This window comes from Sesamum indicum, linkage group LG5, assembly GCF_026168435.1.
Source record: "Sesamum indicum cultivar Baizhima isolate 11 linkage group LG5, ASM2616843v1, whole genome shotgun sequence".
Taxonomy (NCBI): domain Eukaryota; kingdom Viridiplantae; phylum Streptophyta; class Magnoliopsida; order Lamiales; family Pedaliaceae; genus Sesamum; species Sesamum indicum.
The window spans coordinates 20,384,866-20,403,783 of NC_142661.1; the positions used below are offsets into that span (position 1 = coordinate 20,384,866).

The 18,918-nt window shown below is 34.3% G+C and overlaps 4 protein-coding genes and 1 non-coding gene across 8 annotated transcripts; 2 read left to right on the forward strand and 3 right to left on the reverse strand.

The window, feature by feature from the left end:
- The first annotated feature begins 1,834 nt into the window (after positions 1-1,834).
- Positions 1,835-4,313, forward strand: LOC105161583 (uncharacterized). Of its 4 annotated transcripts, none has more exons than XM_011079315.3 (7): positions 1,835-1,984; positions 2,264-2,515; positions 3,007-3,097; positions 3,326-3,498; positions 3,831-3,891; positions 3,981-4,008; positions 4,104-4,313. In XM_011079315.3, the coding sequence occupies exons 2-6, from the start codon at positions 2,396-2,398 to the stop codon at positions 3,995-3,997; spliced, it is 462 nt and encodes a 153-aa protein (XP_011077617.1). In that variant the 5' UTR covers positions 1,835-1,984; positions 2,264-2,395; the 3' UTR covers positions 3,998-4,008; positions 4,104-4,313. The 4 variants fall into 4 exon arrangements, with proteins under 4 accessions (XP_011077617.1, XP_020549321.1, XP_011077618.1 ...); XM_020693662.2 differs by having other exon boundaries at positions 1,861-1,984; positions 2,269-2,515; XM_011079316.3 differs by lacking the exon at positions 1,835-1,984 and having other exon boundaries at positions 2,001-2,515; positions 3,341-3,498.
- Positions 4,314-5,094: 781 nt separating this feature from the next.
- Positions 5,095-5,166, reverse strand: TRNAD-GUC (transfer RNA aspartic acid (anticodon GUC)). Its single transcript has one exon. It is a non-coding gene; the product is annotated as a tRNA-Asp (tRNA).
- A 223-nt stretch (positions 5,167-5,389) lies between these two features.
- Positions 5,390-8,755, reverse strand: LOC105161582 (rop guanine nucleotide exchange factor 7). Its single transcript, XM_011079313.3, has 7 exons — positions 7,806-8,755; positions 7,568-7,684; positions 7,335-7,489; positions 6,996-7,070; positions 6,627-6,920; positions 6,178-6,534; positions 5,390-6,066 (listed from the first exon to the last, which is right to left on the reverse strand). Exons 1-7 carry the CDS (start codon positions 8,320-8,322, stop codon positions 5,611-5,613), a joined length of 1,971 nt encoding a protein of 656 aa, XP_011077615.1. The 5' UTR covers positions 8,323-8,755; the 3' UTR covers positions 5,390-5,610.
- Positions 8,756-10,069: 1,314 nt separating this feature from the next.
- LOC105161624 (putative glutathione S-transferase) lies at positions 10,070-11,084 on the forward strand. The gene is made up of 2 exons (XM_011079362.3): positions 10,070-10,494; positions 10,605-11,084. The coding sequence occupies exons 1-2, from the start codon at positions 10,105-10,107 to the stop codon at positions 10,962-10,964; spliced, it is 750 nt and encodes a 249-aa protein (XP_011077664.2). The 5' UTR covers positions 10,070-10,104; the 3' UTR covers positions 10,965-11,084.
- A 525-nt stretch (positions 11,085-11,609) lies between these two features.
- Positions 11,610-13,750, reverse strand: LOC105161580 (universal stress protein PHOS34). Its single transcript, XM_011079312.3, has 4 exons — positions 13,458-13,750; positions 13,200-13,309; positions 12,978-13,096; positions 11,610-11,829 (listed from the first exon to the last, which is right to left on the reverse strand). Exons 1-4 carry the CDS (start codon positions 13,630-13,632, stop codon positions 11,739-11,741), a joined length of 495 nt encoding a protein of 164 aa, XP_011077614.1. The 5' UTR covers positions 13,633-13,750; the 3' UTR covers positions 11,610-11,738.
- Between the last annotated feature and the right edge of the window lie 5,168 nt (positions 13,751-18,918).

An 18,918-nucleotide genomic window follows, 5' to 3' on the forward strand; every position in this document is an offset into this window, starting at 1 on the left:
ATGGTTAAGATTAAAATTAGATATTTATTTTATTTTATGTGAATTATTATAATTTTTTCATCATTTTTAGTTATATTCATATATCAATAGAATTGAGACATTAATGTATTGCTCAATATATCGATATGAGTTATTATAATTTTCTTATTAAAAACAAAACAGTCTCATTAAATGGGTCCATTTCACTAACTTATCTACAACAAGTTGTCTTCATTTATACTACTTTTTTGTGTTAGAAGTGAAGGGTGGATATATGTGATATGTGTGTGTGGGTTGTGAGAGGAGATTAATGGAAGATAGAGAGATGATGATGAGACCTTATCCTTGTAATAATTATCTCCATCTATCACTACTTCTTTCTAATTACAGATATTAATTAATTATGATTATCCACTTATCAAAAATCAATCAAATGATAATGTTGATGATGACGATGACGACAACTTCTGTTTCAAGACACACAAAATCAAATGACTTAGCCATCATCATAACCCCATTCTGTTTTCATTGAAAATTTTAATAATTTATATAGAAAAAGAAATACTATTATGTAATTTGGTGTTCGAAGCATTAAAATGTAACAAAATACTACAAATTTAAAAATGTGAGAGCAAATTATAGTGGGTCAAAATTTTCAATTCATTCAAACTAAATAAAAGAAATAGAAGCGAAGCAAAATTTTTATAGTCTTTTTGTGCCCTTTTATGATAACATGAATTAAAATAAAATGATATGTTGTTCTTATATGCATATAATAAAAATATTTGAGACACAGTGAAGTAAAAAGTGAAATGCAAAATAAATGTACAATTTGAATACAAATTGACCTTAGAGAAGTGTACGCGGACAGCAGTTTGTAAGCTTTTATCAAGTTAAAGAAATATATATTATATTAAAGGGATAATTACGCTGTTCTTATTTGAAATTTAATGAATTTTACTAGATTTTTTATAATATAAAAAGTTTAATATAGTATTGTTGGAGTTTATTTATATCTGACAAATAAATTCTTTTATTAATCAAAATTTATCAATTTGTTGATACTAATAAAAAAAAAGAATAAACTTCGATCGACTTAATTTAGGTTTCTAGAGGTTTTAGAGAAAACTTTACTAAACACCAGTGGTTCGAATATATAAGGTAGTCTTAAGGAAGGAAAAAAGAAGGTTTAATTTATTGCAGGTTACATAAATTTTTTTTTTGTCAAACTTTTTGTATAAGGGTGAAGATATACCTCATTGCATGTTTTAATGTGTGGAGATGTGAGTATGGTTTGATTAAAAAAAAATTATTTGACTTACAATAAGTCAGTAATAAGTCAATTTAAAATGAATGTAAATTTTTATTTAATTTTTTTATCAATATCTATAAATTCGATGAGTATTTACTAATAGAAGAATTTATTTATTAGCAAAAAATAAACGTCGAGAGTACTAAATATAATTATATAAAATATAAAAAATTGATGTATAATTACGTCAAACTTAATCAAAAAGCGGTGTAATTATTCATATATTAAAATTTGATATTTAATATATTTAAGTAGATAAATATAGATTATGGTGAAAAGAAAAAAACAGAGACAGAGAGAGGGGTATTATCCATATAATATGTATACATAGTAAATAGGAAAAAAAAAATTGAAAAAATTTGACAACAGAAAATGGTATCCGATAGGGATAGGAAAGGGAGTAAGCAGAGGTGGGTATTATCCACAAAGATATTGGTGGCAGTAAAAGGTTGGGAGTTGCAATGCTGGTCCCACATGGAGGACTGGTGATTCCACGTGGCCACCTCTCACTTAGATTTTGGACAACCAAACTGAGGAACCGAAACCGAAAATCAAATCCTACCCCCAAAGCCCAAAACAAAACAAGAAGAAGAAATCTTTAAAAAAGAGAGAGAGAAATAGAGATGGTCGGGCCAGAAGAGAAGAGTAGATAGAGAGATATACATACAAAAGTTTCCATATATCTATATATAGGTAGATGCATGACATGACATTACATAATAAAAATCCAATCTTTAAGAGGCGAGAGTTTCGTTTTGGGCTTCGCTTTTTTCTTGCCTTTCGTTTCAATTCAATCCTTTTTCTGGCATACATTATTAATGGCTGCTACTACATAACACACAACCACGGAGATCATTCACGTCACGTGTTTTACTCTTTTTTCTTTTTCCTTTTCTTTCTTTTTTTTTTCTTTTGGTTTTGTATTCCCCGTTTGATTCCGCATTATCTGCTGAGGTTTCTGTTTGTTTTTAGGAAAGATTCTCGGTGGTTACGTTTTCCCTGACGGTGGGCTGTGGATGTATACGGAGGGGCTTTCTTTTAGCCAAAACTCTCATTTCAGTGCATTCAAGGTTTTAGAGAGAGAGAGAGAGAGAGAGAAGGAGAATGGAAGGAGGGAAAAAATCGGGTTCTTCATTCACTTATGATCTTTTTGGGGCAAAGGATTCTTCTGCACCTGCTTCGTCTTCTGCCATTTTTGGTTCAATTTTTGCGCCACCTTCCAGGGTAGCTACAATATGATGATCTTTTGTTTTTTTTGTTTCCTTTTGAAATCAGTTTCTGAGTGAATTTGGCTTCATCAGATAATGTGGGTTCGCTGCATTTGTTTTGTTTTAGTGGAATTAGGTTAATCGCTGCCAGAATCTTTGGTGTTTTCACTTTTCCGTCTAACGTAAGATATGGGCTGTGATAGTTTGGTGTTGGTTGTTTGATGAATTCTTTTCTTGCTGAAAGACTTGTTCTTGTTTGGTGCATTTGCAATAAACTTCTTGTTCTTTTCAAATTACTACCGAATTCGAGCTTTTCTTTCGTCTGCCGGAGGGAGCAGGATTATAATCTAAAAGCATAATTATCAATTTTGGCTTTAGTTGAATTGTGTGTCCAGATACCATTCTAAATTCTAATTGCGGGATGATCAAATTAATTCTAGTATACGAGAATTCCTTTATTCTACATAAGATTTCTGGGACGATTTTCTTAAGTCTCTTGATTTTTAGAACTCTGGAGGGGAATCACTGCATTTGTCGGAAACTGAGAAGAAGAATGGCTCTGGAAGTCAAGACTGGAGCGGCAAGAACGCAGCTTCAGGTTTGTTTGAATTGAAATGCATGGTTTTTGTTGGAGTGAACACATTATCTGGTGAAATTGGAGTTTTGAGTTTCAGTAAATTCTTTAGTTTCATGCACCTCTATAGCACTAAAATCTATAGATGAATTGTACAGTCTTGTGGGAATAATTGAAGTTTTAATTTTTGGTATAATTATTCGGTTGTTACTAGTTTTCGTCTTTGGCGGATTAGCTCAGGCTCGTTTTCAGGTGACAATAATGTAGGTGGACAAGAGCAAAACCGGAGCACAACAAAGAAGGAAATGAGTTCATATTTTCAAGAGGAAAAAGTGCAGCCATTTCACTACAGTTCATCGATATACTATGGTGGTCAAGACGTCTATGCTCAACCCCAGAGTACCCAGAACCCTTCATCCACTACAGTGAGTAACCTTAAATGACCATATTAATAACTAAGAAAAGTAAATGAACTTCGTAGCACAATCAGAACAATTGCTTCGCCTCTGTAAGTAAATAAATGTCTCAGTTTCTGTCTAAAATACCTGTACTCCAATTAACTAATTTGATTAAAGAAAAAAATCTTGAAGGGTCGTGACCTTTTAGAAGCTTGTGTAACAGGACTGTTTCTTAGCAAACATGATAGAAGACTTTTTCATCAAATTTGGCCTTCAGGCAATTATATATTCAGCCATTTCCTTTAAGGCTTAAGGTTTCACATAATGATGCGCCAACTGTATATTTGCTTTGTGATCAGTTCAATAAAGATGTGGGAGAAGATGACTCGGGCAGTGCTTCGAGAGGGAACTGGTGGCAGGGTAAGCTTCTACCACGGTCGAAACAGTACATTGAACAATGTGGTTGCCTAAAAATTGCTTGTATTAATTACTTTCATTTGCTTTTCCAGGATCTCTTTACTACTAAGAGCTTACAAGGCATGTAAATCTACTTATACAAAGAATTTGTCAGGGTTGTTTGTTTGGGTGAAAGTGGATAGAAGTGTTTTCTTGATTCATGCATTCCTTTGCAGGTATGAGGCGTATATAGCGCAGCAGCAGGTTTATCCTACTCTGTGGCAAGAAAAGTATATGTTAGTAGCAGTTATAGTTAAAGACAGATGGATTTCGCTTATTATATGTAAAGGCAGCTACTGATGTTGTGCTTTCTGCTTTCTCTCTTAATGTAAAGTATAACGAACTCGGTGCTTTTTGACTGTGGAATGCATATGGTGCTTGGTCTATCTCCATGTCGTCATACATTTTCTTCCAGATTTGGAGTTGAAATTTCTTACCATCTTGAGTTAGCATACATGAACACAAAATAAACCTTAAAGAAAGAAAAGGACGATACTAAGGTTAAAGTGAGTGCGACAGGCGTCCTGTACAGTCACAGGTAAGTTTGTAGATGATATGTTCGTTGTAAATGTGAGTGAGAGAAGGATGTTTGACTAGAATAAGGACCACTTGGGGATGGTGTTTGAGAGTGATAAGGGAATTCGGTTGGAAGGTTGTTGTCAAGCAGCAGTTTCTGGGACTAGTAACTCGATTTTTAGATGGTTTAGATTCGTTTGATGTGGCTAGGCATACCTCGTGATCTTTGTGGATAAGACCACAAGAATATCTAATTCTCTTCAAAGAATGTGTGTGGATCCCTTGGACACTGCCGACAGGCAGACATCCCCACTCCCTCTTATTATTATTCAAAGAGACGTCCCAATTTTCTGTACGCCCAAAAGACTTGACTGTTGAGGATTAACTCCCTCTATGGCCTCCTAGCTTCTTGTCTTAAATTTCAGTATACTGACACAGATTGTGGAAATTGACGAGTATCCTTGGCGTCAGCACTTTGATTTCACTTGAACTCCAATGTAGATGCATTTCTCCTTCCATTATCGGCAGATGGTTGACAACATACATGCACACGCATGATTAGTGCTTCTGAAATTTGGCGGCGTTAACACTAAGAACATAACTGACGGTGGCCACGAAAATACAGCAGACAAAAGTAAAAGTTGATTATAACGCCGTTGCCGGGGATCGAACCCGGGTCGCCCGCGTGACAGGCGGGAATACTCACCACTATACTACAACGACTTGTTGATGAGGACAGCCAATTTATAAATATCAAATTGATGAATCCTTGACGATCCTCATCATTTTGATGTTTTTATCAAGCTCTAACTTTGTTTCATTGACACCTTCACACTTCCTTCCCCCTTCAAATATCAGATTTAGTGAAGACAAAACTAAATTCCAGAAGTTAATCTGTTTTCCAAGAATGTGCTTTCTAATAATACTTCCTGAGCTTGTTCAAATATTGATTCATCTCAAAACTTAATAATGTGTTATAAAGTCCTCAGCTCATTAGGATCTTGATACATTATACTTGATGCCCCTCACCACCTTTAGATACTCGTTCTGCATGTACATGGAAAAGAAAATACAAAGTAGGCCTCTGCTAAAGACAAATGAAGAAACTGATCTGCTATGTTCATTCATAGTTGATTGACTCGTTCGTTCATGGGCTGATGCCATTTTTTAACCTCCCGAAGATTCTTCAAGGGATGGAGATTCTGCCGACATCTCTTGAGTTGTAGATGAACATGAATCTGAACTCCTCATATCACTGCTCAGTTGCTTCCCTTTTCCATCAACACTCAGATAATCAGTCAAAATCCTTTTCAAACCGAACCCACCAGGGGAATCCTTTCCGCCTGCGGTATATGGTGATCTATCTCCCTTTGCAGGGCTAATCAGCTGCAAGGGTGAAAAGCTAGGATTCGTGAAAGCTGCTTTGTATGGAGAAGTGGAGACCGGGAGTGCAATTCCCATGCTTGTCTGAGTAATCATACCGACTTTGGAGATTGAGACGAGTTGATCTGAATGCTTAGATAAGTCATCCACATAAAGTAGGTCATCTATACGTGCCACAATATTAAATGCCAGGCTCTCAAGAACTCGTGAGTAGCTTTCCAATATGGATTTGCCGACATCCTAAAGAACAAAATGTATGGAGAAACCAACTCATAAATGAATAAAATTGTCAAGAAGGGAAAAGACAGGCACAAAGAATTGGAAGTAGATAAGGAATGTGTTTAGTAAAACCTTGTTATATTGGATTTTGCTCATGTCTAAGGTGGTCTGAGGTAGACCAGGGAATCGTTGCTTCAAGCAAAGCAGAAGGCTCTCAGCTTTGTCTGCCAGTTGTTCCCTTTTATCAGCATCACTCACCAAATCCTTGACCATTTCCCATGATGACTTTGAATTAGACCTGCGTGTGCCATGCAAAGGCTTTGAGCTCATTTTTCGGCGCCACACATAAATAGCAGCCTCCACTCTGTTGGCAATCTCTACAGCGTGATGATCAGAAGACAAATCGAGGCAGTCGAGCAAACATTCAGGTGAAAATTGGTCTGAGTTGATATATCGATGCATAAGATCTCCCAAACTCGTTTTTCCATTCTGCAACAATCACAGGCACATCAACAGAAAGGGATTCAGCAACTACCCTTGTTTTATTGTATTAACGTAGATGGCGATATTTCTTTCAATACCTTTGGAAGAGTATCTAAATATGAATCAGGAATAGCCATTTCAGCTAAAACAGCACTGTTAATAGCCATTGCAGCTTTAAGGATTTGGTTGGTGCAGTCACGTGTATGTTGCACCATCTTTCTTGCTTCTTCACTCAGTCCGCCTGGTGGAACTCGAGGAACTGGAAGCCACCATTTGTCTTCTTGATTGGGAAGGGGTTTCCGGAAGGAGGAAGATCCATCATCAGATTCGGGGGCTATTATCCCTTGGTCAACATACCAGAACTCTGAACTCTCAAAACTGTCCAATATTTCCTGTAAGAAGTGTCTGAAATTTAGAATCACCATCTAAACATCAAGAAACCTTTGAAGAAGAGATCAATTTCTTACAAGTAGCATATGGTCTAATTTGCGTAGTGCAGGAAGGTTAATGAACAGATCTGAACGGGGTCTGGAAGTCATGACCTGAATCAATACATAGAGGATAAGTGACTGGAACTATGCTTGTGAGAACAGAATGGATCACTGGAACAACAGAGTAATGCAAACAATTACAAAAAACATTTTGAATTCTGATTCTTATGCTCAAATTTCAAGCCACCAAAGACTATTAAGTTATTCTTGGCAGTATTATTATACAATCATCGAATAAAATAAACTCATACATCTGAATACAGCTAATGCTTGCAAAAGTAAAGGTTTATTTCTCTACAGCGAAATCGTAGTTACCTCAAGTTTGGTCCCATCTGGGAATGTCTGCCAAGAGGGTATCAATTCCACAATGTGATCGCTAACACAGAGAAGACATTCCATTTCTCGTCTCCACATCAGTTTCTTCTCAGGTTGCAGAGGTTCTAATCTCCAAACTTGTCCGAAAAGTGTAGCTAATGCAATACAGGGCAAGTGTAAGAATGAGCCATCAACATGTTCATGCAAGCTAAACATACGTTTTCAGTACTCACCACATAGATTAGTAATAGCATTGGAAATAGCCAGAGCCGTGCAAACCCCGTTGCCACAACCGGACATGTCTTCACCAAGCAGCAATTTTGAGAATCTTTCTTTCATCATCTCAGATTCTACGTTCACCACAGAAAATCAGGCAGAATGCTTTAACAGGAAGATGAAATCATACAATTCACACAAACGTAATCAAATTGTCGGTAGAGTATTAAAAAGACAAGAGGATACAATTAGGACCTGAAAGAATTGATCCTTGCTTCTCTAATTTTCCCTTGTTGGAATGGGGCTTGTCAACTTTTGCAGATACCTCAGAACCGACACAATTTGGCACTTTGTCCTTTTGCATAGGCCAACCCATTGGAGGGGGTGAAGATGAGTCCTCAGAACTACTATTTCCATAGTTCAAAGTAATCTCAGAAGCCAAAAAATCAGAATTTGGACTGCTTTCTCCATTTCTAACTTCGGACTCATTCTCAGAATACCCTTCGTTCTCCTCTTCTACTACTTCACTGTCAGTTACCAGCGCCTCCATTTTAGCCTCAGGAAGACTGAGTGAATCGCAGTACACAGAGTTGTTCACTACCATGCCATCAAAATCAAACCTTTTACTAGAAATCCTACTCGGCATTGTAGCTCTATTTTTCAAGAATTTAACTGATTTCGAGAACCATATTGAGAATGCAGAAGACGGATTTGAATTTCTGGGGATTAGAGGCTGCTTCGGCACAATGACCTCACCGAGAGCTCTATCCATAAGGTTTCGACTACACCTTCAACCATGTTTGGTTCTGAGGTGTAAATGTTAAAAGAAACAAGAGGCAAAGAAAGTAGCAATAATTATTCAAAAATAGTTGCTCAAGCACTGAAGTACACAAATGATGCGTAATGTGTGTTTATGAGAGAGAGAGAGAGAGAGAGAGAGAGAGAGAGATTATTAGATAGGTTTCTTACGCACAATGATATGCAGAGCATGTGAGAGAGATTATTACAGAGGTTTTTATGCACAATGATAGGCATTGAGCATGAAAGAAGAGACCAAGAATACACAGTGAGTGAGGCTCCTGAATGCTGGGCTTTTGCTTAAATCAGGCGCTTTCACTAAGTTTCTTTGTTAAGCTTTGCTCAAACAAGCAAGGTTTTCACATAATTATTACATCCCAATTCATATTACCGTAAGAAAAGCATAAACAAAATCTTTCTTTTGTTTTCCTTCTGTACTGATTTGTTTCATCACATAAATTGTATACCTGACACACTGAACACACAGGTTCACATGTCAATTTGCTCCCTGTCAAATATAAGGAAATCACAAGACTAGATTCCAGCATGCAATTTCGGGGGTTTTACGTTTTAACGAAAAACAAAGTTTACATTTACAGTTTACGAAAAGCATGTTCACGCCCATTTTTTCAAGAATCTGATCAGGAAATTTTGTCCCCAGTTAATGGATTTTTACATGTAATAAGAATGGTTGTGTAGATATGATAATATAAAACTGATGATGGGTCCCCAGAAGATCAGGAAACTGTCTTCATTCAAGATTTTGATCGTAATCTAAGAGGGCCGTAGTCTAAAATAATGATATACATGATGAAAACATGCTTAGAACTGAATTCTTTTTAAGTAATGCTAACTCAGGCCAGAGTTTGTGGAAGGTGAGATTTCATAATACTCGTATTAAGTATTTTTTCTAACCCTTCCCCCCAATGGTATTCCGAAACTTTCCTTGTAAGACTTTACGTTCTTCTTACCACTTAGAGCCATCTAATCTTAGTCATAGTGCTGGTAGTTCTAACAGAAAGAACACTAAGACAACACCCTCCCAACAACTTGTGCGTTGTTGGGTCATTCACTTTTACGTTTCTTTATGCCTTCAAAATTGTTAACTACTCGTAATTATTAATCATGTTTGTATATGGGCAGCCTATCATGAACATGACCCGAGTTGTTCTGGAGATGGGCCAACATGGGCTAGCTTATGTGAATGAAAACTGGACCGGGTCATGGATTTAATCTTAAATGGTGCGTAACCAATATCCATATCCATATCCATAACCATTTGTTACGTCTTTTTCCTTCAAATTTTTGGAGATTTTGAAGTTAGCAATTGATATGGCGGTGAGATGAGATGATCGCCTATGTCAGCTTCGCATGGTAATAATGTCTGCTCGTTTCAAAATTAGTAAACAGTTGGTGAAATCAAGAAGTCTCCACCGACTTTCTCTCCCTCTATTTACTTCTTGAGTTCAATTAGGGTTAAACTACTTATTCCATCAATTATTCATTCTTTCCTCTTCATCCAAAAGCAAATGATGGACTCTTGAATCAATTATATGATAAATATTTACAGAACGATTAGCGTACATTTGAAAAAAGGTGATCAATCACATGATAAGTGTACAAAATTATTATATGACAAATGTAATTGCTATAATATACACATAGTTTTTCACTGCGTAAGCATAAATTTTGAATAAATTTGGTACTAAAGTTTGTAATTGATGAAGTGATGGTTGTTAATGACTAGACTAGAAGAATGTATTCAACTCCTTCACTCTACTATAATAAGAAGAGCTTCTCAAAAATCAATAAACACACAAACACCAAAAGTACAAGTATGGGAGAAGTGAAGGTGTTGGGAGCATGGGGCAGCCCATTCAGCAGAAGAGTGGAGATGGCCCTGAAACTGAAAGGGGTAGAATATGAATACATGGAAGAAGATCTGATCAACAAGTCCCCTTTGCTTCTCAAGCACAACCCGGTTCACAAGAAACTGCCTGTTCTCCTGCACAACGCCAATCCCATCGCCGACTCTTTGGTCATTCTTGAATATATAGATGAAACCTGGGAAGGCCCACCCATTCTTCCCAAAGATCCATATGAAAGATCAAAGGCCCGTTTCTGGGCCAAGTTCGTGGATGACGAGGTTCCTACAAATTTAATTAACCACCATGCGTGTTTTCTTTATGATTATATATACCTCGTATTCCTAACTAATTATACGATCATCATTGTACTACTTTTGTGGTCCGGCAGTGCCTGCCTGCGATGTGGAAAGCATGTTGGAGCAGCGGAGAGGAGCGAGAGAAAGCCAAGGAAGAAGCGGTGGAGCTGCTGAAGTTTCTGGACAGTGAAATAAAGGGAAAGAAGTGGTTCGGAGGTGACAACATTGGAATAGTTGACATTGCGGCCAATTTCATTGCGTATTGGTTTGGAATTATTGCGGAAGTGGTGGGACTTGTTGATGAAGTCATAACCCAAGAGAAGCACCCCAATCTGTGTAAATGGATTGAGAAGTACAATAAGTGCAGCTTTGTAAAGGAAAATGTACCACCTAAGGACAAACTGGCTGAGAAATTTAAGGATGGGATCCCAGCTGCCACCGCCGCTAAATAGTGCTTCGTAGGGTGTGCTTTCTGATTGAATAAGATGTTTGTGTTGAGTAATAAATGGGGCTTTTGCCACCCACTTGTACTAATTAACTATAAACTCAACTATTATGCCTGTCTTCCCTAATCATCAATTCCCTTTTTTTAAGTGAAACTTACATAATTATATCAATATTTTATTAAATTGAATCATATATTAATATTCAATTGATGATCACTAATAAATTTACATAAACTGAGCTACATACTTATACATTGGTAGGATTCAAACTTATTTATAAGATCTCGACTTCAACCAATAGGTAGAACATTATTGATAATTCTGTGCTTTTTCTCTATATGTTCTAAGTGTCCGTACTATATATAATTGACCCACACCTTTTTCATTTTATAAACATTTCATGATTTGTAATAACTAGCTTGTGTGTTTTTTTCTTTAATCCCTATTTACTCTCCCATTTTTATCTATTCCAAATATTACACATTAATTATCTCATAAATGTTTAGTGTTTATTTAAAATAATTCATTATTCTTATATTAATTTTTTATTTATAAAATAAAAAAATTATATGGATTTATACTCACAAAAAGAATGTGCTGCCACATTTTGTTACACACTGACAAACATTCCTTGATAAATGACATAATATATAAATAGACATAATTAAGTCGTATTATTTCAAAAGCACAGAATTGGTTGGAGCGTCATACATATGAATTGGTCCGCAAACGAACATTTATTATTAAAAACAAATGATGATGATGATGATAATGAGGAGATCAGTTCTTGTGAAAGTCAGGATCCTTGACTATGGTAACTGGGCAGCTGGCAGTCGCAATCACGTAGTTACTTACACTTCCCAAGATTATCCTGCACATCATCATCACCATAACTATGTAATGCTGCATTTAACACATATTCAAGAAAACATCCTACCATTACAACCATGTCTTAATTTTTCAATATAAATTTCTTTTCTGTTGATATAATTGAGTAAATTAAATCGACATTCTTTATTATTGTTGGGATCCTACTTGTACAATATCCATAATTGTTCATCACTTATAAGTTTATTAAATTTAATATTAAAAATATCAATATAATTTATTCTATATAATTCAATGCAGCTCTAAAAATAAATAGAGCATCCAAAAACCACATTTGAGTAATACAAGAAGTATTTCATGACTTAATTAAGAAAATAATCCAATTATATATCCTCATTGTGTGATTTTAATTCGCAAGCACTTAGCTAAATATGTATATTTATGCATATATATATTTTTTTCTAGTTAAGCACATAGCTATATTGTTTTATATCAAATGTATCTATACTAGCATAAAAGACAACTTATTGTCATATCAATATTTTCATATTCAATTTTTTTTTAAATTCAATCCATTCATTCAATAAAATTTTGTTTTTAACAGCAATCTTTTTTTTTTTAAATAAATTCATATTCACAACTTAATTTTTTCTTATATCTCACTCCACAGTTCTTTCTAATCACAAATTTTTTTATTTTTTCCCCCTCTCCTCACACCACATTGTTTTTTTTCTTTTTTTTTTTTCTCTTCATCGACATCATGATTCTTTTCTAATGTACTTGCAGAACCGCATGTGGCAGAGGCTAGTTAAATAAAGAAAATTATTCAAAAATAATTAATGAATCATCTTACATACATAATATATATTCAGTATGTTACGACATCTTAATATATATGAACAAGTTTCAATGAGATTTAATTTATTGATAAAGATGTTAGATTTAATTTTAGATTATATTTGATGTGTAAAAGATAAGTATTTATAAACTTATAATATTTTATTTCTAGAAATTATGAACTTATCGCACTAAAATTAATTTTACCTCATATGTAAATGACACGAACCGTTACAATTATAAAAAAGAAGAAAATATGTGTATTACGTAGAATAAGACATTTTAGGAAGTTGGTGCCCAAAATGATAAACTGCTGTGAATTTTAAGACAACGAGAAAAGAATTAAAAGCATACCTCTTTAAGGCGCTGAGGCCCCGGCTACCCATAACCAAGGAATCAAGCTTCAAATCATCAGCAGCTTGACAAAGCTTATCTCTCGCATCTCCCCAGTACAACTTCGTCACAACATGTATCTAATCAATCAACCCAATCACAAATTAACAAACATTCATCTTCCGACAACGATTTAATATGCAATGCGAATTAATTTAGGATTAATCTGACAAATCAAAACACCTCTTTCTGCCTGGTAGCAGTGTCGAGCATGTCGAGAACCTCAATATCCGTTTTGACTTGGTACTTGTTCATTACTTCCGGCTCACGAAACTCCGCCAATGGGATAAGCGCTAGAAATTCAGACAAAATCCATAAGAATCGAAATCATCATGTGGTTACTCATTATTCTATCTCAACAACATCAGATCCGATCGAAACGCAATGAATATAGAAGTAGAAAGAATTGAAAAAGGGGAGAGGAAGGAAAGAGGTGCGTACGAGAACCGGATTCGGACCAGATTTTCTGGGCAGACTCGTCGAGGGAGTGAGATTTGATGTGTAAGATGTAAACAGTGTCGCCTTTGTCGGCCAGATTCTCCAGGGCCCATTGCAGCGCGGCCTTGCTGCTCTTGGAGAAATCCATCGCCACCCCGATTTTCCTGTCTTTTGCCATTTTTCTCTGTTGTGTCTTCGTGTTCTACAACTCTTCCTGTCTGAATCTCTCTCAGAACTCTCTTCCTGTCTTAATCTTTTGTAATGGGAAAACAACACGCTTGCGTCCGGAAACCCGAAAATGACCCCCTGGAAATAGCTAATTATTTGATATAAAAAACAACAACAACAAAAGTGTTGAAATCCCAACAAAAAGAAAATAGCTAAATATAGAGTTGTTGCTTTAAAATTAATTAGGATGTACATTATATGGTATTTATACAATAATAATTACTATAGCTGATAAAATGGTAAAATACTCTTAATTATATTTATTGTTATCAAATTTGGTTAATTATTTTATTAATAGTTACCTATTCACACATTTAATAGTAATTCGGATAGAGTATTTGATTTATATTTTCATTTAATAAAATGTAAGGAAAAGCGGGGGGTGTGGATTAGGCAGATTTGCACATGAAACATGGAATAAGACAAGATCTAACTAGGAAAACTGAAGCCTCCACGCTGCTTCCTCTGTCCCTTTCATTTCATATTTTAATACATAACACCTGGAAATGGAATCATTCCTCATTGCGCTAACCTAACGCTTCTTTCATACCCCAACTTGCCCAATTGCCCCAAATCTCTGCATGCTATAATCTTTCGATCATTATTGATTATTCCTGAAACAAAGATTGAGATTATTAGTGTTGTGGAGGTGGACGACCCTACAAAATAAATACAAAAGAAAAGTAGAAGATGTGAAGCAAATTACAATTTTGGTCTGGTGATTTGCAATATTAGTTCATACTTTATAAAATAGTTAATATTAATCACATATTTCAGAAAAAACATTATAAAGTTAGTTCTATGATAAAAAAATTACAATATTTGAGATTAACTTTACCATATTTTTCTGAATACTGAATGCAAAATTTGATGAGAAATCAAGTGCTCTACTTGGGATGTGTTGTAAAAAACTTATCGTTGTTAGAGAAATTACAAATACCTTCTTATTTTAACGTTTATTTAACGATCAATCCAATATGTTATCCAGTTCCGTTCAATGCTTACGGTGAGCCGTCCAATATGTAATTTTAAAAATTAAAAATTATAATTTTACATCTACTTCTCAAATTTTTTTTTTGTTTATAAAAAGAAAAATTAGAGGTAAAGTTAGTAATTTTTATTTTATTATTTAGGGGCTATATAATAATTTTTTTATTTTAAATAAATATTTATAATATTGAAACAGTAAAAGAGTAATCGTGTTAAATTTTAATAGAAATAATTATAATTTATAAATTGAATATGATAAGAGAATAGGGTAAAAGGAGTGGCACGCCGACTCACTTTTGTTATTATTCAATGTCGCGGCTCCCTTTTTTATTCCTTTTCCAGCGGCGGAGTATAATGCCAATAATACGCACTTTATTTTGGTAATTATGTACTCTCCTGATTTTCATTGGATCACTTGTGACAATAATCATTATCTGGAATATGGCCATCCTCCCTTCCCAATCTTATCTACTTTTTGCCTTCCTTACTTTTTTTGGTGAAAATTGGAAATTATTTACAAAATAACACATTTAATTTTAAATTTTCAATTACAAGTTATTACACCTGATGCTACAACTAAAGCTAAAGATTAGAAGCAAAAGGGTAAATTGCATGACACCTTGAGTGTATTTCATGATAATTTTAAGTGGTATTTTTTATATACTTTGCAGCCTAAATGCTTCTAATTAAGTGTCATATTGCAGCATTTGCTCATAATGGATTAATATAATGAAAAAGGAAGAAACAAGCCAACACCTGACAGATTAGTAGGAAGAGTTAGGCATGCCTACGCCTAAATCTGCGAGAATATAACTCTGAAAGGAAAGTTCAAAAAATAAAATTTTAAAAAATTTGAGGCGAACTGTGATACTTTTATAATGGTCGCAAAACTTTCTCAATAATTAATATTGGAAACCGTATGAATATATATTCTTGAGTTCATAACATATTTTTCCTTGTATTATGCATTAATTTGGGTACCTCAATGTTCATGAAATTTTCTTTTCTTGTTATTTTCTTTTATTTCTAATTAAGAGAGAGAAATAAAACATATGATCTATCAGCTAGAATCCATATATGATCGATATTGTAAAGTTTGTACAATTCGAGAGCACAAATCTCATACCTCTGTGTTAATGTTCCAAAATCAGTGGCTGACAAAAAAAATATTAAATATACAAGATTTAATTCGCGTGAAACAAAAAAATACAATTATGTTCAAGTGCAATGTATATGTGTGTATATCATGAAAATGTAATAACAATGTGCTATATGACAATTAATTTCAGACAAATAGATGAATCAAATCAACAATGTATAATGTATGTAAAATTCAGATGCGGTTATAAGTAAAAAAGAACGTAATGAAAAATAATATGATACAAACAATTATTACAAAAAAACTATAAATAATTATGTATGTAAGCATGATGACAACAATGTAAAAGTATAAGATACACAGAAAGACAGATTATTGTCTTGAGAATATGAAAAATTGAAGCCACGTTATATTTACATAAAAAAAAAAAAGCATGAAATTAATAGCCAGTTGCATATATATCATAAGTTTGTGCATGTTGAACTTAATATTTACCTAGTGAATGAATACACAACACATGTAGATAGGATTTAACCGATTTATTTTGCAGTTGTAACATCCTGAGCTTTTAAATTCAGTCTGCTTGTTCAATAAGTTAGATTGTTCCCACAGATGGTGCCAAGTTGATGCTACGACAAAAACTAAAAATTAGAAAAAAAAAAAAAAAGATAATTGATGGGTTATAACTAGATCAACTATGAAGACATAATCAATACAAAAAGAATGCTCTATTTTTCTTTTCTCCTCCTCTTATTTTTCCTTTTTTCGGAGTTTATATACGGATTAATTGAAAAAATTGATTGTTTATTGTTGCTTTGATAAAGAACTTGGATTGTGCTATGTAATTATTGCATTGTCTTCTTGAACCTTGACTGCCTTTTAGATTTTATTTGTTGGAGTCAATAGTGCTAATAATCGTTGTATTGAATTTGGACTAACTACTAGATTTTATTCATTTGAATTAATTCCGCTAGTAACCGTCGAATTGAAATTGGACTAATTTTTAAGCTTTATTCATTTGAGCCAATCGTGGTAGTAACTGTTGCATTAGACTTTGGCTAATTTTTAAACTTCATTCGTTAAAGCAAATTACGCTATTCAACAATGGAAACTATAATCTAATCAAATAGAAATTATAATTTTGCCATATCAACTCCATCGTAAAATTCAAATTCAAGAATTCTATATTTATAAATAGAGTATTGAGTGCAAAATTAATACAGTGCACATAAAATATTTAATGCATGTGGATAACGGCAGTTGGAGTCTATGAAAGCATCGAGAAGCTAGTTGATGCCGGCAGCAAGCATCACTATTGGGTGAACACCCCTTTAGTAGTGAGCCCAGGAATAATTCTAGTCAACTATTATAGTGAATCGTGTGCCTTAATATTACAATCCAGAATATAGAAATATTAATGAATCTGCATAGATTTAGGATAGCAGTTCATGTGCAAAATATTTACAGATCTATGAATGCTGTAAAATCATAAAAATAGAAAGATTGGCTCAGGGAGTCAGATCCGGAGAGAAAAGCCCACAACCACTAAAGGCCGGCAATCTCTCACGATTGCTCAGAAGCTCAAAACAGATACCACCAAGAAATGATCTTCAAAGGATCACTTACAACCACTTAGAGTTCTACTTAGGAACCAAGTTCACAAAGAACCTTTTAATCAAGGAAAGGAAGAAGAAAGAGGAGGAGGAGATTTTTAGTTCGGTTACTTGGCTTTTATAGAGGTAGGACCTTGATTCGTGAGAGGGAGCTATTGAAGACGGAGAGAGCGGAGACGACGATTGATAGAAACTGAGGAGGAAGAGGGGTTGGAGAGAGAGAGAGAGAAGAGAGGAGAGGAAGCCATTGAAGACGGAGAGAGAGGGAGACGACAATTGATAGAAACCGAGGAGCGAGGGGTTGGAGAGAGAGAGCAGAGACCAGTGAAAGAAACAAGGGGGCATGAGAGAACGAGAGTAGGGTTTGGGGTATAAAAAATAAGACAAATTAGATTGGGTGAGTGGGTTGAGCTTAACCAATGGACCAATAGCTGAATGGGTTGAGCCTAACCGGTGGACCAATGGCTGAATGGATTGAGCCATCCAAGTGAGGGGCTTGAGTTTTTGGGCTTGGGCCTACAAAAAAGATCATGGCCACATTTTCTCAACAACGACCGGTCGTAATGAGAACGGTGGAAAATGACGGCCGCTCCTTTTTTCATGTTTTAAAAAGTCATTTTACAGACCCCCCCCCAAAAAAAAAACAAAAAAAAACTTCTTACTATGTTTAGTTTCATGTTTGGGCAATTTATGAAACAAAATAAAACACACCCGATGTTTTGTATTTTTTTACTCCTTATTTGTGTGTTTTTTTGTTTTTCAACTTTTTATATACGATATATATACACTTTTATATAATATAAAAAAGACATTATTTGACAAATGAATAGTATTTTTGTCTCCCGAAAGTACTCATTAAACATACAATATTTACATATAAAAAGTATATACAAAAGAGATATGATTTGACAATGAACGATTATTTTTATTTCTCAAATTCCAACATTACACCTACACTACTTATTCTAATAGTGTTTGGATTTGTATTTTAAGTGTTTTGTTTTGTTGGTTTGGAGATAGAAAGAGAAAAATAGAGATAAATAAGTGTGTGTTGGAGATAGATGGTATGTTTGGATTTGTGTTTCGAGGTAATTTAAAGTATTTTAAAATAGGTGGTGTAGGTTTGATGTTGGGATTTGAGAGACGAAAATCGCTTTCTATTGTCAAGTCATGTTTTTTTTATATATATTTTTATATATAAATATTATTTGTTTAATATTGTATTTTTTGAAGACAAAAAAATACTGTTTATTGTCAAATCATATATCTTTTATATTATATATAAGTTTATATATATACATATTATATAGAAAGTTGAAAAGAAACACACACAAATAAGATGTAAAGACACAAAATAAATATTGGGTGTATTTTATATTGTTTTGAGAAATGTCCAAACATGAAACCAAATGTAGTCTCTGTCTTTGTCTCTGTCTCGGTCTCTCTTTGTTTTTTGTTGCACAAGCAAAGAAAACAGGGGAAAGAAGGTGAAAGGATAAGAAGGTGGGTAAGGACGAAGGAGTAAGAAGATGCT